Source organism: Triturus cristatus, chromosome 7, assembly GCF_964204655.1.
Source record: "Triturus cristatus chromosome 7, aTriCri1.1, whole genome shotgun sequence".
NCBI lineage: Eukaryota > Metazoa > Chordata > Amphibia > Caudata > Salamandridae > Triturus > Triturus cristatus.
This window is the reverse complement of record NC_140590.1, coordinates 1,048,219,918-1,048,246,812: the sequence shown is the minus strand read 5'-3', so window position 1 is coordinate 1,048,246,812 and position 26,895 is coordinate 1,048,219,918. Positions and strand designations below refer to the sequence as shown.

Genomic DNA, 26,895 nt, shown 5'->3' with positions numbered 1-26,895 from the left:
TGGGTGACATTGGGCAAGGCATTCATTCTTGATTCCCTATTTCGAGGGGATACAGCACTCACTGAGAAACGCAGAATGTATGTCAGTAGCAAGGGATCTCAGATTGGCTAAGCTAGGCGTATGCACCACCGCGTTTCTGCAGTGATCCAAGTATCTCATAAAAAGGCTGCAGTTAATTCACAACAGTGAACCCAGGGCGGTGACTGTATGATCAAATTTCACCTTCACAATCTAGGGCCTTGCCCAACTCTGCAGGCGCACTGTTCAGTCAAAGGTGGCTTTGAGGGCGCAGAAGTCCTTAAAGAGGTTCAAAGCCACCATCAGACAAGGACATGGTTCGGCCACTAACAGGTTACCCCAAGAGACTGTCCAATCATAGTTCCCACTGGTATCCGGGTGCATTACTTTAATGTATGATAAAACAATGTACACTAGAATTAAATTTGCCGGTCACTGCATTTGGAATCCAGTCTGCTGTGAATCAATAAAAGTCTGATAACACATTTTCGTGTCTTACCTTGGCTTCCTGTTTTTCAGCTATTGAAAGTAGCATTTAAAGAGAAAGTAGCAAAGCATTTCAAATGCTCACACCCAAGTGCTCTGTTTCTTTCCACACAACCCCCGAAGAAACAGACAACAAATTTACCTTTCTGAGAAATTCAGGAATAACATTATTACAGGTGGCGATCCTCTTTCTGTAGATGACACCAGTGGACACATCTGAAGGAGGAAAACACACCAGTCACCTGATGAAGGATTGGTTTGAAGATGAAAACTTTTTTTTATATATTTATTAAATTTTCGTCAAAAATAATATAACAAAAATCCCAACGCAGAAAGTAAACTAGGACTGTAGACCACCATGCAAGAATTTCATGGCCTCATTGCCTATAAACACATCCACTTTTCGAAAGCAAGCAAATCTCGCAGAACTGGTGGCCTCTTGAGACCGAAACGTTGACTGTTCCTTCTCTTTAACAGTACTAATGTCATTATATTGCTGATGAGTCCCTAATATTCTGAAAAAAAATTGACTTATAATTGGGACTGTGGAGTTAAGAACCTGTTCAAGTTAAGGGGAGTCTACGCCTTAAGACATTTGAATTATGCTATTGGATGATCTTGTTTGTGGGGTTGGGGCGTTAGAGTTGATTAATGCTTGTGCATTGATTGATTGATTTTTTTGGTTCTATGCAATATACCAATATTTTTTGTGAAACAGTACGCTCCTGCTTTTGTTTGCATTTATTGAGAGTACATTAGGATCAAATGACCAACATAAAAGAAATCTATAAATAATTTCTCCAGGAACATTGTGTTGTTTGCAGTATACATCTGAGCACTTCTGTTTCCACATCTCCCTTCCCCTGGTTTTTAAGACGTAAATAAAAGTAGCTCATAAGTTGGGTTATTAACTAGGAGGTATTCCCAAACTTGTTCAAAATTAATCTTTGGAAAATTATTTCTTCAAAATGAATTGATGGCCGAAAAACTGTTAAAAAAAGCATGTTCGTTGAAAAACAAGTTGCAGAACTCTACAGTTTAAAAACCTAGTTTTCTTTAGGCACAGAACAGACTATTATCCCTAGCGTAGGTACGAGGATGATGTGTTTCCCTCTCTGATGACAGTCCACTATTTTGAGAGCAGAATTAAGGTTGATAGGAAGTTAGGTCCATGTGCTCAAGCAGACTCGACCGCACCAACAGCGTGGAGTCACAAGGCGTCTTATCCTCCTGGCAGCATCTTTGCTCTTATTAGAAAGATTGTTGGAGCTTTTCCCTGCAAAGGGAACTGCAAACATTTAACTGCAGGATATAAATGCAGTAACAACAAAATATCTCTTTGTTGCTGAATAAAAACTAACAAAATTAAAAACGAACTACAAAGTACGTTTGGTTGGTTATGGGGATTCGCAACCAGGTGCGTTCCGAGTCTCTGTCGGGTCGCTGTTTACAAGTAATAGTGTACCTTTAGCCTTCCTCACAGACCCCTTTTGAAGCAGCTAACTACAAAGAATGGTGATTTCTGTACACAGATGGTCGCTTTGAGACATTTAATATCTAAGCTCAATTATCTTTTATTTGTTGACGTACTTTATTTACCAAAAGTAGAATGAATCGTAAAACAGCGCGTATTTTTTAACTATATTGTGCCTACTGTTAGGTTACTTCTGAGTGTTAATTAATACAGACCATGATCACACACCTCATGGAGCATTTTTAAATGTGTTAGAAATAATTAGATTCAGCTTTATTACTCATCGCTGCTATTCAGTTTATCAGTCTGAAATGTGAATGATAACGTTTTAGGAGTGCGGAGCTCTTAAATAGAGTAATAAATATACTGCTTTAATGTTTAATTGCACGGCAGGTGTGCACCTTAATTATTTCCCACTAAGCAAATGACTATGTATTTGTTAACTCACTCTTTACCCTTTAAATGTAAATTCATGTACGTTTTAAAACATTCACTTGCTTGCAGTTATAGACATTACAAGTATACAGAGTGAATGTGTGGTTTAGATATGAATATAAACTATATATACACATTTACATTCACATCTAACGCACACAGCAACGGGTTACATTAGACTCGATAAATACGCTGATTGATAATAAAGTGAGGGGTATCATGGGGCTGAGACATCAGTCCCGGCGATATCAGTATCTGTAGCGTCACTCTATATGTCATTGAGCCTGCTGGGGTGTGATGACCCAAGGAGGGCAATACAAGTTATAACAAGCATTGGCATAGCCAATAGGTCTCGCTTTTGGGACCTTCTAACTATTTAGTTACGCAGCACAATATCCTTGGTGCAACCACATCAACTGTTGCGTGGGTAAACACTTATAAGGTCCCAAAGGTGAGACCTATTGGCTATGCCAATGCTTGGTGTGGTTGTGTGTGTGTGGTTGTGTGTGTGTGTGTGTGTGTGTGTGTGGTTTGTGGTTGTGTGTGGTTGTGTGTGTGTGCGTGGTTGTGTGTGTGTGCGTGGTTGTGTGTGTGTGGTTGGTTGTGTGTGTGTGGTTGTGTGTGTGTGGTTGTGTGTGTGTGTGGTTGTGTGTGTGTGTGGTTGTGTGTGTGTGTGGTTGTGTGTGTGTGTGTGTGTGTGTGTGTGTGTGGTTGTGTGTGTGTGTGTGTGTGGTTGTGTGTGTGTGTGTGTGTGGTTGTGTGTGTGTGTGTGTGTGTGGTTGTGTGTGTGTGTGGTTGTGTGTGTGTGGTTGTGTGTGTGTGTGTGTGTGGTTGTGTGTGTGTGTGTGGTTGTGTGTGTGTGTGTGGTTGTGTGTGTGTGTGTGGTTGTGTGTGTGTGTGGTTGTGTGTGTGTGGTTGTGTGTGTGTGGTTGTGTGTGTGTGGTTGTGTGTGTGTGTGGTTGTGTGTGTGTGTGGGGGGGGGGTTGTGTGTGTGGGGGGGGGTGTGTGTGTGGGGGGTTGTGTGTGTGGTTGTGGTTGTGTGTGCAGTTGTGGGTGGGTGGGTGTGTGGTTGTGTGCGTGGTTGTGTGTGTGTGGTTGTTTGTGTGTGTGATTCTGTGTGTTTGTGTGGTTGTGTGTGGTTGTGAGTGGTTGTGTGTGAGTGGTTGTGTGTGTGTGGTTGTGAGTGGTTTTGTGTTTGTGGTTGTGTGTTTGTGGTTGTGTGTTTGTGTTTGTGTGTGTGTGTGTGGGGTTGTGTGTGTGTGGTTGTGTGTTTGTGGTTGTGTGTTTGTGTGTGTGTGGTTGTGTGTTTGTGTGTGGTTGTGTGGTTGTGTGTGGGGGGTTGTGTGTGTGTGTGGGGGGGGGGGTTGTGTGTACGCACATTGTGAATCTAGCCTCAACTGACAGACTTTCTGCTGGTACCGCATTTTTAAATACGAATCTAAATTTTTAATCAATTATGTACTGTATTTTTGCTGTTTGCACTGATAGAATCTCTGCCTCTTAACATAGAAATTTGCACTCTATCTTTATACATAACGCTATTTTTTACCTACCTCTCTACCTCTGATGCCCCTCTTATACAGCATCCTCCCCGTTCCACCACGGGTGCTCCCGGTTGTTGTGGAGGGAGATCGCGGTGACATTTCTTCCATTTCCGGGCTAGAGGCGAGGGGAGGCGGGGCACATCACGTGACCTCGGTCACCTGACTAAGGGCTTATTTGCATGGCAGCTACTTCGCGCAGCGGACACGTGCAGCGGGCGCGCCGAAGGCGCGCCAAAGGCAAGCCCGTCTGCGCCCGACCGGGACCAAGGGCCATAAACCCTGGCCCTCACCCCTTGCACGCACCGAAAAAACGAACTTTTACCTCAGAACAATTGCTAGCCCTTCGTACTACTAAGAAACCTGACTGCACCTGCTGCTCAGTGATGAACGATACAATAGATATCTGTCCCGGACGCTATTTCTCTGTTACTGGTTGCTCCGCGCGCAGGAATACTATGACAGCCTTCTCCGTCCTTAGTGTGAATTGTCGCTCTCTTCCAAAACATCAACTCGACATCTTTGACCTCCTTTATGATGTCAAGCCTGATGCCTTATTCCTCACGGAGACCTGGCTCCATGATAGCTCAGATCCAGATGTCGCAGCAGCCTTACCTTCCAATTATGTTATTTCTAGAAAAGATAGATTGACTTCCCCAGGTGGCGGCATCGCCATTATCCACAAAACTAATTTTCAATGTAAATTTACTACGGTAGACATTCCTCAATGTGAAGCCGCCTTATTCAAGCTTAACCTTACCCCCCATTTTACTTTTTCTGGCCTTCTTATTTATCGTCCTCCTGGACCGCCTAACTCTTGGGCCACATCTTTTCCGGACTACCTCACCCCTCTGATCATGAATGCTAACAACTTTTCAATGCTCGGCGATTTTAACTTGCATTTAGAAAATCTTGCCAATGTCACCTGTAGCAATTTTATTTCTGATCTTGCCGCTATGAATATCTTTCTATGTAACTCAGGTCCTACTCATAAAGCTGGTCATCTCCTCGACCCCATCTTTTCCAACCTTCCTAGTCTTCATTGTGACCCAGCGCTACCCATTCATTGGTCTGACCACTTTCTATTATCATTCACTATCCAAGCTCCCTCTTCATCCATATCTCTATCTCATTCTTTGAAGACCACCAAAAGAGATTGGAAAAAACTTGACATGAATGCTTTTAACGACGCCCTACGTTTGAATAGTCCTTTACCAGATTCTAATATTGAATCATTTTCCAATAATGTTCATAACTGGATTTCAAATGCCATTGACTCCTGCCTCCCTCCCACTCAGAAAAAATTCACTAACCATCGTCCTCCGGCACCTTGGTTCAATGATATTTTAAAAATTGAAAAGTCTAAATGTAAGTCTCTAGAACGCAAATGGAGGAGAGACTATCTGCCAGAACTTAAGACAGCATACATTGAAGCAAAAAAACTCCATCACAAATTATGTAAATCAACCAAGGCTATATTTGTTTCAAACTCTATCACCTCGGCTACAAACTGTTCTAAGACACTTTTTAGCATGGTCAAAAAGCTCGCCGGATCTGAAAACTTAGCTGTTCCTCCCCCTTTGGGAAGTGACCAATGCGAGGATCTTGCTCAATTTTTTTAACAAAAGATTGAGAAAATCCACCTTGCTATTGAGAATTCCCAATCTGATAGCAGCCTTTCTACTATACCATTTTTTACTACTGCTCAGAACTCCTTGCATCAAGATACCCAGGAACAGCCTACTATCGGGTCACCGATTGCGCCTACTACTATGGCTCCTTGTCTTGACACCTGGCCCCTTTTGAATATGGAATCCCTCAATCTAATTCTAACAGAAATAAAATCCGGTTCACCCAACGACCCTCTACCTCCCTCTATTCTTCAACAGTTAGAGTCTTCCCATATGCATATTGTCCTGAATGTTCTTAATGCATCTCTCAGTGAATCCGTAGTTCCAACTCTTTGGAAGCATGCTATGGTGACTCCTTTATTGAAAAAGCCATCTGCTGATCCCCTCATTCTGTCCAACTACCGCCCAATTTCACTTTTGCCATTTTTTCCCAAGATTTTAGAGAAACACATTCACTCTCATTTTGCCCATTTCGTCGAACAAAATAATATCTTTCATCCTTCCCAATCCGGCTTTAGGCCCAACTTCTCCACGGAAACTACCCTCCTAGGCGTCACAGAGAAGATCCGCCACCATCTTGACTGTGGAGAAACAATGGCGCTTGTTTCACTCGACCTCAGCGCAGCGTTCGACACCATACTACATTCTACACTTATTAAAACCTTAAAATCTTTGGGCCTAGCAGGCTCTGCTCTTGATTGGATCATCTCTTTTCTGAGTGGTCGTACTTTCCAAATTTTCTCAGCCACTAACAACTCTGACACTCACTCTTCCCCCATGGGGTCCCTCAGGGCTCAATACTTAGTCCTCTGCTTTTTAATCTTTATGTAAGACCTCTTGCAGATAAAGCCGATCAAGCTGGCCTCACTCTTTTTTCCTATGCAGATGATTCACAAATCATCTTCTCCCTCTCTGCCTCGGATTCCCATTCAACACCTAACCTTCAACATGGCCTGACTAATATCGCCGCATGGATGGCTAAACACCATCTTAAACTTAATGGTGACAAGACAGAGGTTCTAATACTTGGTAAGGAGAAAGACCTTTGGGGTCCCTCTCATTGGCCTACTGAGATGGGTACCCCACCGACACCCTCTAGTCATGTGCGTAACCTGGGCGTCTACATTGACGACACTCTGTCTTGGCACCAACAGGCCGTCAGGGTCGCAGCAACATGTTTTGCCATCCTGAGATGGCTGCGTAAAATCATTTGGATGCTACCCCCTACCACTCAAAAAATCGTGATCCATGCCCTCATAACCTCAAGGCTGGACTACGGAAACATCTTGTTACTTGGTGCAAATAAGACTGTAACCCGTAAGCTGCAGCTTGTGCAAAATGCTGCAGTTAGACTTCTATGTAAAATTCCTAGAAGTTCGCACATTTCTGGTTACATTCGTGATTTGCACTGGCTCGGAGTGGCTAGTCGCATAAAATTTAAAGCATTAAGTTTTATGTTTAAGATAAGACAGGGCTTAGCGCCTCCGTATCTGCGTTCTCTTGTTAGCCCTTACATTCCCATACGTCACCTTCGCTCCTCCACGCAGGAGAAATTCACGATCCCTCGCTTTCGTCTTGCCAGGATGGGTGGCAGATCCTTTTCCTACCTTGGCCCTTCCCTCTGGAACTCCTTGCCACTCACCATTCACAAAGAAACTAACTATTCCTGTTTCCGAAGATCCATAAAGACCTGGCTTTTCGACCAATAATCTTTCCCGTGTACCTCATTAGTCTGTTTCACTGCCGTCTTGGGGCCGGGAAACCCTTTTTGGGTAGCTGTCGCGCCTTATAAATTTAATAATAATAATATATAATAATTGTGTGTGTGTGGTTGTGTATGTGGTTGTGTGTGTGTGTGGTTGTGTGTTTGGGTGCAGTTGTGGGTGTGTGTGTGGATGTGTGGTTGGGTGTGGTTGTGTGTGGTTGTGTGTGTGGTGTGTGTGTGGTTGTGTGTGTGGTTGTGTGTGTGGTTGTGTGGTTATGTGTGGGGTTGTGTGTGGTTGTGTGTGTGTGGTTGTGTGTGTGACAGTAATACTAAAAGCATCTCAAAATAAAGGAACACAAACATCGAGTTTGTGGAAAGAGAAAGCACGTTGTAAGTCAAACAGGCACAGCAAAGCATTAACACAACAACAAAACAAACAAGATCACTTAGCGAAGGCTGAGTGCTGATAATGGATAAACACAGCCCATCATCTTAAGAGTTTGATTGCAGCCAATGTGCACTCAAACCTGCCCCCTCCTTGTGAGTTGCACCCCATATTTCATGAGTTGTAACTGCTGCACCCATCATAGCGCTTTGAGATCTAAAGCACTACATAGGTCTTATCGATTAACCAGTCGCAAACATGCTGTGCTTTTAAAGAGAATGTGCCAAAAGTTTCCGGATTCCTCCTCATGTTCTCATGAAAGCGCCAATGAAAGGACTCCCTGAATGGTGCAATGGACATGAAGCAGCCGCTGCGATCAGAAATAAACACTGTGAACGTTGTCCAGTTTCACAGTAACATTTCCTTAATGTTCTTTAAGTCACAAAACATAAAAGCATCTCAAAATAAAGGAACACAAACATCGAGTTTGTGGAAAGAGAAAGCACATTGTAAGTCAAACAGGCGCAGCAAAGCATTAACACAACATGTTCTTTGATGTTTGATGTTCTTTGAACGAGAACATCAAAGGGGTACCGTGAAAGTGATCGTGGGCGAAAGTGAAAGTGATCACAGGCGCTTAATGAGCATGACGAAGTTTGCCAGCCTCTGCTCCTAAGTGAGCGCCCGCGCACATGCACTGTAGCTCTAGGCTCGCCATGGTAGCATTTTTTGAGCCCTCACAAAAAGTCTTGCCAGTCCAGCACATGCACTGGGTCAGGTGAGACCTAAAAAACATGAAGGCAACTGATGAAGCAGCAGACGAGACCTTTGTTCTGTCCCAGGACAGACATTGATGTCCCCTAAAGCGGAATCAAACATCATCACTCTATAGAGGCAGCAAGAGGATGGAGACCGGAAGCCAACCTCACCACCCTGAGAACCCCTTCATCGGAAAAAGAGGCACTCTAGAAGAAAGCAAGGGAGATGGTGACTGGCATGGCCCAGGTAAGACAGGCAGAGGTCACAAATTGGGATCGGGGGAGCATGGACGAGTACACGACCACACTGCAGACCTTGAAATCGTGGAACAGCACCTAGTTGACGATGAGACCAGCAGTAGATCAGACCCATCGGCAAACAGACCTCCATGGATCTCAATCTGAGATCACCCTGGCAGTGACAGCAGTGAGGCTCCCACGCAAGGCAACTGTGGTACAAGTTCTTGGAAAATCGACCTAGTTGGAATAAAGACCAGGTGATGCCGAAGAGAAGAGAGTACCAGACTTCACAGCCCATAGGCATGCAAGGGAGCTACAGCCTAGGAGCGGGCAGAATCCACAAGCATGATCGTGCCGGAAAAGGCACGGGGACTTCTACAGGTAGCTTAGATATCTGTGTGCTAATAAAGCGTGGCGGCCACAGGATGCCCAGTATAGTTCATAGAACCTCTGCCGAAAATCAATGTGCAACAGCAAGGGCACCAATGGCGTGATGCAAGTATACATTGTGACAAGTTCACTTAACATTTTTGAAGCCACAAATGGCTTTATTTTAGGTGTCTCCTGCCTTAACTTGCCTTTGCTTCAGTATACGTGAATGGGGAAAATATATTCCCTAGATTTTATTTTAGCACGTATATACAAGCAAGAATACCTCTTGCATCACGTAGGGTCGAACAGGAAGATACAATCAGATAGTGAATTCCACCAACATGAACAAGATTGGGAAAAACTAGAATAGCAGAGGTTTGCCAAACATTAATCGTGTTCTTACAACACTGCTGCAGCAAAAGCGAGTGATATTTGGCAATAATTTAAATAAATATTCTGTATTAGAAAAACAGAGACTCCTACCACTACGCCACAATCAGGACCTCGCTGAAAATGCAGCAGGGCACAGCTGCGACATGCAGCAGAGGGAAGCTGGAATAAGGGATCCACCCCAGCTGGCTAAGATAAAACAGACACTCATGCCAAAACAGAGGTCCAAGGAAGAACAAGTCATATAGAAGCGAACAAATATGTACATAACGTATATGCTAAAAAAAAAAGTGTCAGTCTCCATTATAAATCAGGAACATTAGCATATTTGCAGGCAGTGCTAGTACAGGCCCCTTGAGTGACTGCTGCCATTCTGCCAGCTCAGAGTCCCACTGCGTGGAAACGCAGCACATTTCCAGAGGTGCCGAATCCACTCGTTTGATGCCCAAGAGATGGGAGACACCAGCGCTGTGCACATCTGTACATCCTGATATAAACAGACGGGTGTTGACCTTGTACAAAATAAACCTAGCACGCCCATCGAATCTAACTTTATTTCCCACTTATTAGCGATCTCCGGAACAGACCTTTGATCAAACCACTCGCTGTGTAGAAAGGAGGAGGTCACCCTGTGACTGGGCAGTCAGTTGCCAGGGCCAAAGGGGTCCTGAACAGTGAGGGGACCAAGAAATGGGCCAGACCTGACGTAACTCAGGTCAGCGTCCATGCAGAAGGTATGACCCCAACACCTCTGAAGCCTCCAGAGGACTAGGAAACAAGTCCAGCCATTGAAACCACAATGACTCGGGGAGTGAGCGCTGTTGCAGAGCTGAAGCACGCAGCCCATGCTGTAAATGTGGTAGAAGCAGCAAAAAAGACATACAATACAGCCTCGCAAGACAGTGCCATTTTGGGATGAGGTGATCTTAAGGCCAGGGAGCGGAGGCCTGTGGAGCAGGCCAAACCACAACACCCAAACAGCTGCCCACAGGAAGGCCCGTGCAGGACTAACCTGCCTCTACTGAGCGTGCAGCCCAAACACCATGTGCCTGGTCCTGTCTGTGCTGGCACCTACAGTCCCATTATGTGAAAAGCATGTTTTGTATAAAAAGTGATAACTGCCAAACCAGCTTACCGAGTTATGCAGGCACTGTCTGTATTAGAATGCAGAAAAAATACAAGGGTGGTATCTCATTTCCCTGGGACATTGCAGAATCTATGTCTAAAGACCAGAGGCCTGCGTTTTACTGTAATTTGTTTATTTTGTTCATGATAAGTAAATTATAACGATAGCAAGAGGCGAACCTCAGTTTGCAAGAACTGGGGGAAGGAGGCTATGTACAATTATACCCATTAAGAAAATCCAAGTTCTGAGGTTAACGCCATGATGCCATGGATGTGGTGTGCATTAACATACAGCATCTTGTTTCCAGATCGATGTGGCCACCAGTACAAGGGCAGGGACCGGAGGCAAGAGCGAGACATACACCAGAGGGAAGCGGCGCAGGGACGTACCAGCGCCGCGGGGGCAGCCTGGCCCTGCACCTTGGTGCTTGAGGATGTCACATCGCTCAGGAGACAGTGGTTGAATGAGGGGGTTGTGCGGTCGGACGACTGCTGCAAGATTTACCAGAAACGCACTTAAAAACTGCAAAACCTCATAATTTTTTTTTTAAAAGAATCCTCTAACCTCGATCAGAAACGGCTAAACGTAAGGAGTTACACACAGTTACTAAATATAGGTTTAGCAACAGTTACGTAGCAACCGGGGTAGATAGCAAAAAGGTGAACCAGCAGCGCCACAGAAAGGGGACATTAGGCAAACTAATGGATGCTAATTGGGGGGGGGGGGGGGGGGGTGAGTGCCCGTGAGCGTAAAGAAACATGGCGCCTAATGTATACCACGGTCAAAGGGCAAGAAACAAACGGACAGAAGGTCATAGTTTCTGGAAGTAAACACTGCGGTCCAATGATGACAACCTCATAGCACAGACTCGCTCAAGCACACATTTCCAGGCATGCGGAGCAGAACAGGATGAACGCGAGCGCGGCGTTCCTGTGACAGGGGCAGCCGGCGCATTCCATTTCCAATCACCTGTAAAGGTTGGGTCTGTGCACACACACACACACACACAGTGTACCGCTGGGGCCAATGTTTGCATTTGAAGCAAATGTTTCTTAATGGAAGCAAGAAAACACGAGGGACGCAAAGTGCCACAGTCCAATGGAAAGAGTAAACATTGCATCCATTGGCAATTAATTCCGCGTGTCGTTGAACAAAATTAAAAAGCATGAAAGGCCGCCTTATTGCTGCGATTAGTTATGAGCAGACGTGATCCTCGTGGCAGATGGAGAGCGGCACAACGCAGACGCACGTTCCGGGCTCAGAGAGGGGCTCGGAGGGGGGCCGACACTTGCAGGAGGCACGCGACACGTCACATACATAGTAAGAGGCAGAACCAGAACAAACATTGGCAAACCCAATAGGTCTCACCATTGTGTGTTTTTTAAAATTTGCACAGGGATCTCTGAACAGAATTTAAAAAGCCTGTTGTTGCCTGTGACCCTGCTTAAAAGTAGCAGAGGACTTAACATAACTGCTGCCGGGGGAAGTGTCAGAATTTAAGGCAAAACGATTGCCATTTAGTTTCGACACAACTAGACACTGGCGATGTGTAATCTGCAGCAGCCCAGGCAGCAGATGTGTTACTGTTACCCTTTGAGAGAGGTGACAGTTCCTACCATATCCCTCTGAACCCGCCTTAGATGCCGGCTGAGTGCATACACCCAGCTCTCCCCAGCCCCACTAATGCTGCATTTGTGTGCCAAAGCCTGGGAGTCTGTGCAACACGTGGAAGGCAGGAAATGAGAGGAAACCAACACAGAGTCTGATCTATAGTAAAACCTGGAAAAATATCAAAGTTGCTGTGCTTTTACAGATGATACAAGAGGGATTAGGAAAGACACTCCTGTTGTTGGCGGAGGATGTGGCCTAATGGCTAGAGCAGTCGACCTCGAATCTGGGGAACTGGGTTCGAGTCTTGGCAAGGACTCAACATCCTTTGATTCTAGGCTAATCACGTGATCTCCCCGTGCCTAACAAAAAGAATATGTCCGCTTGTAACACAACTAATGCTCACGTAAAGCGCTCTGATACATTCGAGTTTGCTCCCCCCCCCACACCAAAAAAAAACCACTCACTAAGAGCACGGGAGCACAGGGATTTGAAAGGGCAGCAGCGCTTGGGGGAAAGACAGCAAAAAAAAAAATACACTCCCCCTGGAGGGCTGAAAGAGAAAAACCTAAAGAGAATAAGGACAGCCCTTGGAACAAGTTTGAACATAAAGAGGGATACACAACAAGAATAGGGAGGAACACCATGCAATAACGAGCAGGGAACTGGGACAGACAAGAAAGCCATGCAGTCATGACCAAGGGGCTGAGCCAAAGCCCATTCCAAGTACATGGTGAAGTACGGCGTACATTGCGACTTGGCACAGAAAATAGTTTGTACTGAGAGGCAGCTAATACGTACTGGCCGAAGAAGTTGGGAGCAATAGCAAAGACATTGGAAGTTTCAAAAAACAACAATGTGATAGTCAGATAAGCGAAAAGGAGAGTCTGAATTTCTGAATACGGAAGCCAAAAAGCAGAGTCCTACATGGAGAGCTTAATCATCCAGGTCTTCATTTATGTGCGACACCAGGATACTAAAAAGGGCATGGTGCTTTCAGAAACCCACGTCTGACGCCTGCAACAGAGGAGCAATTGTGGACCAGTTCTGAAGTCTCTTCTTGGTTTGACATCAAGTGGGCCATTACCTAAAAATAAGCAGAAGCTTTGCCCAAGAGTGCACGGCAGGAGGAAAACGAAAGATGATTTTGTGGATAAAGGAGAGGCTCATGCAAGTACATTTCTTAAAACTAAGAGCCAGGATGCAACTGGCTATATGTGAAAACAGTAAAATTGTCCGTCACCGCCAGAACCGTGGGACTCAAAAAACAAAAAAAACCCACTGAATTTACAGGCTTGCAGCCAAATTATTCCCAGCGCACATCAATGTACTAATGTTGTGTTAGACCATAATGATGCCGACATTAAATGTAGAGCAGTGCAATTTAGACTCAGCCCTTACATGTCACAGAAATGCATTTATATATGTACATTGGACATTAAATCCACTATGTGCCTTAACTTTATTAACATGTGTGAAGCATTTTAACGCATTAATGAATGTATTCACTGTAGAGAATAGAGATTTATAAACGTGCACTAACGCTCAGCTTAAAACAATGAAGTCATGTATTCTTAGTCACGTTTTACACGTACTCTTCAAATTGTATTTGCATATGTAAGCATGTACTCTTTTACTCACGTTTTACATTTATTTCTCAAGTGACATGTGTGCATGTACAACCATGTATTCTAAGTGCATATTATATGCTTAACTAAAGTTAGACTGACTACAAGCCTCAGTTGAAATACATTTTGCTTTGCTAGCATATTTTCCCTTTTCCTTGCAGGTTTAGTGTCATGATTTTCGTTACCTAGAGAAAGGCTTATTGTCTGTATTAGACTGCTGATTGAGAAGCCTGGAGTGAAACATGACAATGAATGTGGGAAAATAATGGTCGAAAGAGGCCTTCTGGTCATCATGTACCAGGATAGCAAGATGTTCAAGGTTGGGAACCGAAGTTTCAGTTTGATGCGATGTGAACCTGAAGCAATGTTGTAGATGCACTCAAGTAGCGACTTGATTGGTTCCTGGTGGTGTGAAGGAAATAAGAACGTTTCTGAATCTACTGTTACTTTTAAATTGGTGTTCTCACAGTTAGAGTTAGGAGAGATTTCCTTTAGACTTGGAAAGGAACAGACCTCTCTGCTTGCACTATTCTTGCAAGTGTGAAGTTTTATGCTAAACACTTATTTCCTTCGTCCAAGACTTCTATTGGAGTGTGATAAAGACAACACCTTCTACGATCCCATTTTTTAGACCCTTGACAGATGACTCTATATTTGACCTACGTTTAGAAAAGAGAAGGGAAGCTTCTTTATGGAACTCGTGCTTGCTTTAATCTGCGTTTACACAATTATGATTATCACAATTGGTTATGCCATTCTATCACGCCTTAACCCATGGAGATATTTCAGCTTCCAGATTGTATTGCTGCATTTACTGAACTTATTTTTGATTTCCTTATATACTGGATTGATCATTATTGTAAAATAAAACCTCAACTATATTTGGCGATTCCTGGTCCTTATTGTGGAGTTACATTGGCTTCAAAAGTTAGAAGTGTTTTTTCCCTACCTTTCAATGCTTCACGTCAGCTAACAAAGGTCCATACGACCATTGGGGAAAATTCTTTGACGACTTGACTGAGATTACATTGTAAGGCCCAATGCTCTATCAATTACATATGTACATACCATTTAAATTGTTACACGTTTATACACTCAAATCTTAAGTTGGTCCTCATTGGCTTGTGTCTATTCTCCGTGGGAATGGTCCTGAATCTGACAGCATTACAAATTCTACCAAGGCAATTCTGCCTGGGCAAAATCTTAAAACTTTCCCTTTAAATTCAGCTGCAAAATGGTTAAAAAAGTTTTTTGTTTAAAAGGTACTTTAAAAAACCTTTCCAAGGAATGTCCTCATTTCCAGGAAATTGTAAATCCCTCATTCCAAGAAACCCAGTAATACAAATAGGACGGAATGTGTGCACAATTGTAAATGGTGCCTGGTTCCTGTACCCAATTTTCCTGGTAAATTAATCGTGCATATTTTACTGGGAATAAATCCACTCATAATACTTGAAAATGCCCAGAATCGCGGGTTCATATCAGGGATTCACTGCATATACACTGTTATTCCTCATCTTATATAGGGCTATTGTGGACAAATGTGTGATTCCACGGGTACGACTGCCCATAACATTAGGACACTCATTATGAGGGCATTATGTGGGACTTATATGCTGTAAGGTGGGAGTGACCTTCACTTGAAAATTAAGCATGCACTTTTCTTCCAGATCTATCAAACTGCATCATTACAGCAAGGCATCCCACCAAAGTGAAACAGAATGGCATAGGTCTGCAACATGACATTGAAAGTCATGCTAGTGAGTCAAAGGGTGTGCACAAGACCATTTTATTTAAACATTTTTTTATTACATTATTTCAGAGTTCTGTCCAAGGAGGGCAGTAGATGTATAGCTAGGAATCAGTGGATAAAACATTTTCTTAAAAGGCAGACACGTGGATTACTAGAATAGATTCTGGAGTCTTTGTTCTATGTCCCTATTCCCTTTTCAGACTAACAAAAGAAGAGCAAAGATGGTCCATGACATCAACTTTCAAGATCTCGCAAATCCCATCTTCCATCAAAACCTCTGTGATTTCGAAAATAGTTGGTCAATAAGTCCTATGGTAAGCCCAGGCACGGAGAAATTATTATTTGACTGGTACGGTGAAGTTTACACAATTCCTGACAGCAGATACTTTATAGACTAAATGGATTATATCACCCATGAAGGACACAAACTAACAAGCATTGGCTTTCCCAAAAGGCCTGGCATTGGCCACAGATGTACTGGCCTATTCAATGCTTTATGTTATGTAAATCTATTTGATTTGATTAGTTTTAACGTGTTATCAAGAAAGGTTCCCTGTTTTGAGCAGAGCCACCCGTACCTTTAACAGAACAAGTGTGCTTTTAGCAATTTCCTGAAGAAAATTTGCTTTAGTTGCAGAGGAAGTTAAGTTTTGCTCCAATGAATCTGAAATGTTTGTAAAACTTTATTACAAAATAATTTCCTCATGCCGCTCATGTGAACAAACGCATGAGTGCATATGCTCAGGAACAGGTGGATATTTTGACTTGCGTGATGGCTGCCCACGTGGCACATGGGCAATCATCTTGCAATGGTTGAGAAAGCCATTCTCCAAGGTAGCGTCAGTCAGCAGTGCACGTACAGGATTCAGAACACTGCAATCAGGAGCGATGGTCGCAATGCAGTGTTTGGCGAGCTGGTGGCTCCTTCAAAAATGAAAGGGTAAGATTTTAAACATAGGGAAAGTAGTCCCCAAACTGCGACCTACCTCATTAATATTTATGAGGTATGTCGATTTGCGACACACTACCAATCGTTATTTTAAAAATAAAGATGCCATAATTAGGAATTGCAATTTCCTAACTGCAATTCGATAGGAATCACAATTTGGAAATCACAGTTCCTAATGTTGATACATCAATCAATCAATCAATCATAGCATTTGTAAAGCGCACTACTTACCCATGAGGGTCTCAAGGCGCTAGGGGTGGGGAATGCTGCTACTGTTCGAAAAGCCAGGTCTTGAGGAGTCTTCTGAAGGTCAGTAGGTCTTTGGTCTGCCGTAGGCGGATGGGGAGGGTGTTCCATGTCTTGGCGGCGAGGTGGGAGAATGATCTGCCGCCGGCGGTCACTCTTCGGATGCGGGGGACAGTGGCGAGGGCGTGGCCGGCGGAGCGGAGCTAGCGGGTGGGGGGTGTAGAAGCTGAGTCGGCTGTTGAGGTACGCTGGTCCGGTGTTGTGGAGTGCCTTGTGTGCACGGGTGAGGAGCTTGAAGGTTATCCTCTTGTTGACGGGCAGCCAGTGCAGGTCTCTCAGGTGGGGTATCACACTATGGCGAGGGATGTCGAGGATCAGGCGTGCGGATGCATTCTGGATGCGTTGGAGCCGTTTCAGGAGTTTGGCCGATGCTCCTGCATAGAGGGCATTTCCGTAGTCCAGTCTGCTGCTGACGAGGGCCTGGGTGACCGTCCTTCTCGTTTCAGTGGGGATCCACTTGTAGATCCTGCGGAGCATGCGGAGGGTGTTGAAGCAGGAGGAAGAGACGGCGTTGACCTGCTTCGTCATGGAGAGGGTGGGGTCGAGGATGACCCCTAGGTTGCGTGCGTGGTCGGTGGGTGTTGGAGCTGTTGCCAGTGCAGTCGGCCACCAGGAGTCGTCCCAGGCCGAGGCGGTGGATCCGTGGATGAGGACCTCTGTCTTGTCCGAGTTCAGCTTCAGTCGGCTGTTCCTCATCCATTCGGCGACGGCCTTCATTCCTTTGTGGAGATTGTTTTTTGCGGTGTGGGGGTCCTTGGTGAGGGAGAGGATCAGCTGGGTGTCGTCGGCGTAAGAGATGATGTTGAAGTCATGCAGTCGGGCGACGTGGGCGAATGGTGCCATGCAGAGGTTGAACAGCGTTGGGCTGAGGGATGAGCCCTGGGGTACGCCGCAGATGATCTCGGTGGCTTCGGAGCGGAAGGGAGAGAGGCGGACGCTCTGTGTTCTGTCGGAGAGGAAGGAGGTGGTCCAGTCCAGGGCCCTCTCTTGGATCCCGGCGTCGTGGAGGCGTGTTCGTAGTGTGCGGTAGCAGACCGTGTCGAAGGCGGCTGACAGGTCCAGGAGGATGAGGGCCGCTGTTTCTCCGTTGTTTAGCAGGGTCCTGATGTTATCGGTGGAGGCGATGAGGGCAGTTTCGGTGCTGTGGTTGCTGCGGAACCCGGACTGCGACGGGTCCAGGATGCTGTTCTCTTCGAGGTAGCTGGTCAGTTGTTTGTTGACGGCCTTCTCGATGACCTTCGCCGGGAACCGGAGCAGGGAGATGGGCCGGAAGTTCTTGAGGTCCTTGGGGTCCGCCTTGGGTTTCTTGAGTAAGGCGTTGATCTCGGCGTGCTTCGAGCTCTCCGGGAAGGTTGCTGTCTCGAAGGAGATGTTGATGGTTTTCCGGAGATGGGGTGCGATAGTGGTGCTGGCTTTGTTGAAGATGTGGTGTGGGCATGGGTCTGACGGGGATCCGGAGTGGATGGTGTTCATGATCTTGATGGTGTTGTCGTCGTTAATGTTGCTCCAGGAGAGTAGGTGGTTGGTGGGCGTGGGGGAGGGGGTCTCAGTGGTTGCTGTGGCAGTCATGTCGTTGAAGCTGTCGTGGATGTCTGCTATCTTGTGGTGGAAGAAGGTGGCCAGTGAGTCGCACAGGTCTTGCGAAGGTGGGATGTCATTGGTGTTGGAGCTGGGGTTGGAGAGTTCCTTCACGATGTTGAAGAGCTCTTTGCTGTTGTGTGCATTGTTCTCTAGGTGGTTTTTGAAGGAGGCCCTTTTGGCGGCTCTGATGAAATGGTGGTGTCTGCGGGTGGCGTTCTTGTGGGCTGCGTAGCTGTCCGGTGTTCATTCACGGAGCCAGTTCTTCTCTAGCTTTCGGCAGGTTTGCTTAGAGGCCTTCAGTGAACCAGCTGGCTTTCTTGCTGGCGTGGCTGTTGGAGGGTTTCTTGAGCGGGGCGAGGGGGTTGGCGCAGTCGTCGATCCACTGACTGAGGTTGCGGGCGGCGGCGGCAGGATCGGTGGGGTCTGCGGGTGGGCTCTGGGCGAGGGTGGTGGATAGCTGGTCTTCAGTGACTTTGCTCCAGCAGCGGCGGGGCATCTGTTGGGTGTGGTGGTGCGTGGCGGGTTTCCGGAAGGTGAAGTGGATGCACCGGTGGTCGGTCCAGTGGAGTTCGGTGGTGTGGTTGAAGGAGACATGGGGGCTTGCGGAGAAGATGGGGTCAAGCGTGTGGCCGGCGAAGTGGGTGGGTGTTGTGACGAGTTGTCAGAGTCTGAGGTTGGCGAGGTTGTCGATGAGGGTGGTGGAGTTGGTGTCGTTGTTGTTCTCGAGGTGGAAGTTCAGGTCCCCGAGGAGGATGTAGTCCGTGGAGGCGAGGGCGTGTGTGCTGACGAAGTCAGCGATAGAGTCGCTGAATTGTGGTCGGGGTCCGGGGGGTCTGTAGACGAGGGTTCCTCTGAGGGTGGTGTTGGGGTCGGTGGGGATCTGGAAGTGCAGGTGTTCGGCAGTGCGGAGGGTATCGTCAGTGTTTGTCGAGACTTTGAGAGTGTTCCTGTGGATGATGGCGATTCCTCCTCCTACTCCGTTGGTGCGGTCCCTGTGGGTGATCTTGTAGCCTTCCGGGATGGCTATGGCGATGTTGGGTGCCGAGGAGGGGTTCAGCCAGGTCTCCGTCAGGAAGGCGACGTCTGGGGTGTTGGAGTCGAGTAGGTCCCAGAGTTCAGCGATGTATTTGCGGGCGAAGAGGGTGTTGAGAAGAATGCATCTGAGGAAGTTGGGTTCTTTGGTAGGTGAGTTGGCGGGCCGGATGCTGGTGAAGCTGCTGTTTGGGTACGCTTCGGGCGGCCAGTCAGCAGGTGCGTGATCGTCCGGCATTAAGTGCATGGAGGGTGCTGGAGTCGTAGCAGAGACGGGCGCCGTGGCAATCGCGGGGGCCAGGGGTGCTGGGCGTGGTCCAAGCCCGGACGGGCGCAGACGGGCTTGCCTTAGGCACGCTAGCGGCGCAGCCGCGCACCGTCCGCCTTAAGAAGGGGAGGTGGGAGGGAGGGGCAGGTGGGAGGGAGGAGCAGGTGGGAGGGAGGAGCAGCTGGGAGGGGGGAGCAGCTGGGAGGGGGGAGCAGCTGGGAGGGGGGAGCGGATGAATAGGAGAGGGCGAATAGGAGCGGGCGGGCGGGGCCGCAGGGGACACAGGGGCGGGAAAGCGGGACCGGCGAAGAACAAAAGGCAAAACGGGCACAACAGTCAGGGGGAATGAAAGGAGGAGGAAAAACAGGCACAAAAAATAAACAGTACAGAGCAGGCAAAATGTTGATACACCTGGCCCCATGTCTTTAGCTGGACTCGGGCTGGCAGGATGCAGTAGACCCTTCTCACTCAATGGTCAGAGCCTGAAGGTCTTCACTGTCTACATCTTAGTGTGGCAGGCAAAACCTAGGCTGGGACGTTCTAACTATGTCTAGGTTCGCGTTAGGAGTGTTAAAAACAACAGAACCCCAGAGGGCTGTTTTGTAAAGTAAAAAAGGCAAAAACATTACCATCTCATCGGTACTACTTGAATTTTCAAAGCCGACATGATCTTGAGAACAAAGCTTAAAAATAATGCAGGGCGGGGGACTGACTGTAAACTTTATTTCCTCCATGAACTGCTGATTGGGGCCATTAAAAAATAAGTAGACCGTTCTCACTAGTGCTGCTGTTTCCTTTCTCCTTATTCTGCATCCCGATTTCTGACTGTCTGATCAAAATATTAATCTTAATTGGACGCCAATTTTTAGTAGTAGGAATCATGGTACACCTTACCTAGTGAATTTAATAATATCTCCAATTATCATGAAATACATATTCTATTTGAAAAAGAAATTTAAAAAAAATCAAATACACATACAAAACATACGACTATTTATAGTTTCCTCTCTATTTCCCTCAGACAGAGCTATCCCTGGGAAGTTCAAGGCCCTCACCCACATAAAAATGTGGCATGCTTCATCAGAATTTCCACACTGTGGACCCAATTGAGTCCAAGGTGTGCTCTACCACTGCAAGTTGGAGCAGTTTTTTATTTTTATTTCTTATTTATAGAATTTGCATCCCACACAATCCAACCAGAGAAATGATACACATACTGTTAAAACTATCTACAGCTCACACATCAATTTTTTATTGGATGTCCTGAAAGTATTTCAATCAAAAGTGGATGATAACAAAAGATACTATTCACCCTATTATCCTATATTAACATCAATATGTTTTGGCCATCTTCAAAATGCCTAAGGGTCAGTGGCCTTCTTCAGGACCTAAAGTCTCTGGTTCACAGTGAAGTACCTCGCCACTAGAGTCTGCCTTTGTTCACCCTACTGTCCTGTACGGGATAATCAGTGACCTATTTGTGACAGACACCTTTAAATCCACACCCTATGCAAAATTAATTACTAAGAATGCATGATGTTTTCCCTCACATTAGTGTGCCCCAGAGATCATTATTCAAAGAAAATCACCACCAAAGCTCTCTTTTCTGCAACATTCAACGAGATGGACTAGATCTTCGATGTCTCAGCACTGACCTGTTTTTTCCTCCACGGTCTTTATTGCAGTGACATGCTTCTCCAAGGGTGTGGGATACTAGGTAGAATAAGACAGTGCATGGGTTAGATTCCGCAGCAGAGGTGTTAAGGATAAAGAGACTGAACCCCACATACATACACACAAGGTGATCCTCGTTCTAAAACCCTTTAAAAGGGTATAGAGCTCTGCCAGGCAGACAACAGGGGTATGTCTATTAACCAACCACAATCTTCCACTGAAATCAATTCACATCAAATCTAAATTAGGGTGGGGTGCACAAGACAAGTTTTTAAAAAAACAAAGAAATCAGGTCATGCGACAAAGTGTATTACAGCATGTGGTTCCCAAGATACCACCCCGCACATTCCCCACAGTGCCTAAAAAACTATTTTCTAGAAAGTGCTGTATTGTGGCATGAAGAGCATGGTGAGCATACATTCTATGTGTGACTTTAACATCAGTATGAGGCTGGCCACAGTAAAATAAGTAAAACTGGCAAAACCAATAGGTCTCACCCATGACACCTATAAGATTTGCAAATGTTTTTTAGGCCTTGCCTACCAGACACCTCGAGCTGCCTGGTTGCAAAAGATCTATTGCACTTCCCAAAAACTTAGAGAGTTACAGCCCTCCCCTTGATCACCATTGTTTGGCTTTATTGTCATTCTCATTTTGCTTGCTTCTTATTCAATGGCTTTCCTTATCCCGCCTTGTCTATTCTATGTTTTTCCTCCCTGGGAGTCAAGCCTTTTTACCATCTTTCTGATTGACTGGCTTCTGTCCTTCCACTGCTCACTTGAAGTAATTCTTTCTCCCTTTTTGATCAAGCACTTCAAGAGAGTGCATGTGCCTTCCAGTCGTCTCCCTCACATGTTTCCCATCCCTTTGCTCCAAAACCTTTCTGTTGCTCTATCTCATCCTTATGCTTCTCTTTCCGACAAACTCCAGTGTTGCTCTCTCCCTCATATGATTCTCCCCTCATCCTTGTGTTTTTCTCACTCTTAAGTGCTTCTCCACCTGTGTTTTTCTTTTTTCCCTTCCTACCTCACACATACCTTTATTTCTAGTTTAATCCTCCCTCCCAACCGCTTCTCAGTTTCCCCTCAAACACAGCCTCATTTTTATTTATTAGTGGCAAATTGCTGCCAGTCCCCCACTAAAAAAACATAACACCTTTGCATTACTTTTCTAATTTTTATCCAATCAATTTTTGTCTTTGTAAATTAAAACAAGTATTGGCAAAGCCAATCCCTCTCTGCAATGCAAGAGCTATTGGCTTTGTCAATGTCAATATGCTTCAGCAATGCATGGCCAGATGGTAAGTGTCACCCAGGCAGATGCAGCACCCAAGCACCCACAGCTGATATGGTGTTATGCCTTTGTGCATACATGAACAAGACATCCCAAATTAAATTTACCATTTTATAAAAAGCAAAACACAACACAAAATGTGACAATTCCCTTTAACAAGTGCTCTCAAAATTACCTTGTAAAATCATGATACTTATTTTGCTCATCTCTCAAGAACTGGAGGCACCATCTGTGTTAGTACAATTCATACTTGCCACTTCCATATTACACACACATGCATGCTGCAGGCACTCAACCAACTGAGCTAGCCGACTGGCTAGAAATACCACGGCCAACAATCATCAAAATGCAGAGATCATTGCATGCCTAGATTCAAATTCAGGGATCCTTTATTAAATGTATTCCCTCTTCTTACTACATGGTGTTTTGTGGGTCACTGTTGTTTTTATCTTATAGGCTGACCATAACTCCCTTCCGTGTTCACGAGCAGGACACCTCTCAACTCTGTTATGCACCATTTAAGCCTGTCGCAATAGCGCAGGGAATCAAACTCCAGGATGCAAGCCTCACTTTAGTTTGGATTTAGTTGAGCGCCACACATAAATAAATACACCGAAAAGGAATTTCTGTTACCTGTGAATCTTGCAGCACGTAAAGTAGTCTTCTGTGAAGAATGATGCAGTAATGCAGCGCTAAATGTATAGACTAGGTAGAAACGTACTTTCATCAGGATGGATGATGAACCAGTCTTTGCATAGGTCTGTTGCAGATTTGACTTTGCACATTATCTGCATTACACTCTCCCCCAATATAAGGTTTGAAATAGTTTAGCTCAAGACCTTCTTTGTTTAGCACTAAGCCAGGTGGGGGTTAGAGATGAGGGTGCCTGCCCTCCGTAATGGAGCTGCCCAAGGTGCAAGTTCCCCAGACACCAGGTAAGCCTTTTGTATCATGTTACAAAGACTCAAGGAGTGCGGGTGGAGAAGAGGGCTGGCGCTCTGTGTGTGTGTGAGCTTTTCCAGAAAAACTGAACAAACAAGCAACAAGACGGGTCAACAAGCAACTTGTCGGGAGAGACGGCAGCAACAAGAAATGGAGACAGTTAGCAGGGATTGCGGCAACATCAGGAAAACACAAGCACCCCTAAAAAAAGATGCAAACTTATTTAATGCATGCCTGTTGGAAAGTGGGTTATTGGTAGGGGCAAATGTAGGTCTGCCACTGGCAATAAGGCCACTAAGACATAGTAGGACTCAGCATAGGTCTTAGAAAATTATTCCTATGCTCAACCCTTGGTAACGTGGCTGCGAGCAGACAGGCTTAACTTCAAAGACAGGTATGTAAAGCATTTAAAAACACAATTTCAGTAAATAATTAGGACACAACACAAAATCCAACACCAATTTATAAAAATAGGAAATATTTTTATCTTTAAAATGACACCATAATGACAAAAATCCAATGTAGGGAACCGGAGATATGAATTTTTAAAGTTTTAATAAAATATAGCACTTAGAAGATTATAGCACCATACTGTGATACTTGCTCGCGATAGACCGGGGCAAAGTAAAAGTTTCAGGCCGGGCGCGATGGAGCCATGAGCGACTACAGCTCCCGGCAGGTCCCGGTCAGAATTTTTACCTTCACACTTAGAAACTTTTCTGGAGCTTTTTCTCGCGAGGCCCCTCGAAGCTCCCAGTCAGTCCAGATCCGGTGAGGGTTCGCCAGCTTGCCTTGTGATGAGGTCCCAGTGAACTTCCCTGGAGCGGACTTAGAAAATATTTCAAGTTGGCTTCAGCGGGACAACCCAAGAATCCAGGCAGGCGGGATGCAAGGCAGGCAGCTTAGCTCTCGTGGTTGCTGCCGGTCGACTTTTCTACGAGCAGACTTAGAAACTTTTCTGGAGCTTTTTCTCGCGGGGTCTCTCGATGCTCCTCATGTAGCCGGATCCGATGAGGGTTCGCCGGCTTCAGATTTTCTCTAGTCCTGGTCAATCTCTGGAAGTCAATGCGATAGAGCTTTTAGCGGGACGAACCTGGATGGCTTGGCAGGCTTGCGGTTGAAGGCAAGCGGCCTGGCTGACCAGGTTGAGTCGGTTTCTCTAGGGAGCTTTTTTTCCAAAGGTGCTCCAAAGTTCTCCAAACTTCTTGAACTTCTTCCTGAAGGGGTCCCAACGTGTCTCAAACTTACTCCAAGGGTCTGGAAGCTCCAAGATGGTCCTTGAAAGTTGAGGTCAGTTCCCACAACCCACTGGTACAAAACCTTTACAAATCCACTGATGGGTTTCCAAGGTGTAGATTTAGTTGGTGATGTTCCAGTTGAGCTCTTTTCACCTGTAGCTTTCAGGGAGTCCACTCTTTAGTTCTTTTGCAGAAAGGTAATCCACAGGGCTGCAGTTTCAAATGGTGCAGTCTTCAGAGGTCAGGAATTCTTTGCACAGCAAAATCATCTCAGCAGGGCACTTCTTGCTTCAGTAAGTTTCAAGCAGCAGATCTGGAGGGCTCTGCCCCTCTCAGATACTAATTCGAAATTCTCTGGGTCAAGCAGCAGGTCATTCCTGACCAATAAGAGCAGGGTAACTCCTCAAGGCGATGACCACATCCTGCAGAGTGTGGCATTATTTTGTCCCAGAGTGCATCAAATCCTCCAAATCCATAATGGCTGATTTTCCAGCAGAGAGTGAAGACCTGGCTAAACACACCTCCAGGGATGGCTTATTTCTCTAGACTCTCCCACTACCATCTGCACATACCTTCCTTAAGCCTAGCCCTGACTCTGGGCTAAGAGTGTAAAAGTGTAACTGACACCCAGGCCTCCCCTCTGCCTTTGAAGAGCATGGTTTACGACTCTACCCCCTGGCATTCCTATGGAACAGCACACTGCCCTCCCAGCAGAGTTGGTAACCCCAGGGGCTCTTTATCACCTCTTCAAAGCGGCCTGGCTAATCCACTTAACCCTGACCAATCAGGGCAGACCACTGGAAGGCTGAATTTGGACTTACAAACAAGAAAATCTTATAACTTCTTGTATGTGCACTTTAGGAGAAATTCAACAATCTGATATTGTTGGATTTAGCAATACTATTCTGAGAAGTCTTTGAATGGTGGCCCTATCTCCTTCCTATCAGGAGTTATTATTTAATAACTTCCTGCAATGTAAACCTATAGGGCATGGGATTTGCAATGGGAAAATGACTTGGGCCAGTTGTCTAGCACCAGGGCTTACAAAAACATATTTTATAAGTATTTCCCTAATTTCTACAGGACCCCCACCCCCCTGTGCAACTAGGGGAGACTTTCGGGGTTCTGAATCTGCAGAAATATTGCAGATCCTCCTTCCACAGTCCTTCTAGCATCAAAGTTGAATTTGAACAGCACTTTACCACAATGTGGGGAGTGAAATGTGAAATTTCACTTTACCCAGGGATATAAAAACTCATTTTATAAGGGTGTACCTTATATATATATATATATATATGACCCACCGCTGGGATACCTAGGGGAGACTCTGGGGGTCCCTAATATGCCAAAACATTGTAGGTTATCCATTTTTAAGCGCCCCTACCACCAAGTTTGGGCACAATTTACTTTTTCAAAGCAGTCCTGGCACCCAGGGCTGTTTTTAAACTGACCTCAGGCTTCTGCAGTACACACATGCAAGTGAAGAAAAAGCTGCTGGCCTCTAAACTGCCATGCCCCAGGGTACTGGGGACTTCTAGGTAGTTTCAATCCCCTGCCCTATTATATACTAGGGGCTTATGGGGTAGGTCATGCCAATTACAGGGGTACTCCACCAGACCATAGTGTACCCTAGTGTATGTTGGGTGTTTTAACTGTATTCTAATGTGTTACTTTCAGCTTGGCACTGACCCTGAGCCTGGTTAGACAGAGCCCAGGGTCAGTCAGAGTCAGTTACCACCAGTACCAGTCAGCAAAACGTTTGGGGGTGCCCAGGGCACAGGATGACTTTGCAACAATGCCCATTAATTTAAAGCAGGGGCAAGGAAAATGACTGCAGTTTTGGATTTGAAGCATTGTTGTAAAACAAAAAAACAGATGAGATTCCTTCAAGAGGGGTTGTACTGCTGAGGAGGAAAAAATTATTTTTGATTATCGGGCAACTCACCAGAGATTTTGATGCTCGCTGCTCTTCTCCATATTCCTTTATTTTTATGCACAAAGAAACCAGATTTTGCGAACACCAGGGGTCAAAACAGCAGAAGAGAACCAGCACCTATTCTCG

General features: G+C 45.6%; 1 protein-coding gene across 1 annotated transcript in view; it reads right to left on the bottom strand.

Moving 5' to 3' along the window:
• The window catches only part of PRELID2 (PRELI domain containing 2), a 374,305-nt gene that overhangs the window by 230,921 nt on the left and 116,489 nt on the right, over window positions 1-26,895 (bottom strand). Inside the window, exons 2-3 of the mRNA XM_085618122.1 lie at window positions 21,342-21,399; window positions 647-720 (exon numbers count right to left, since the gene is read on the bottom strand). Coding sequence (XP_085474248.1) covers window positions 647-720; window positions 21,342-21,399 — 132 coding nt within the window. The remainder of the gene's footprint in view (window positions 1-646; window positions 721-21,341; window positions 21,400-26,895) is intronic.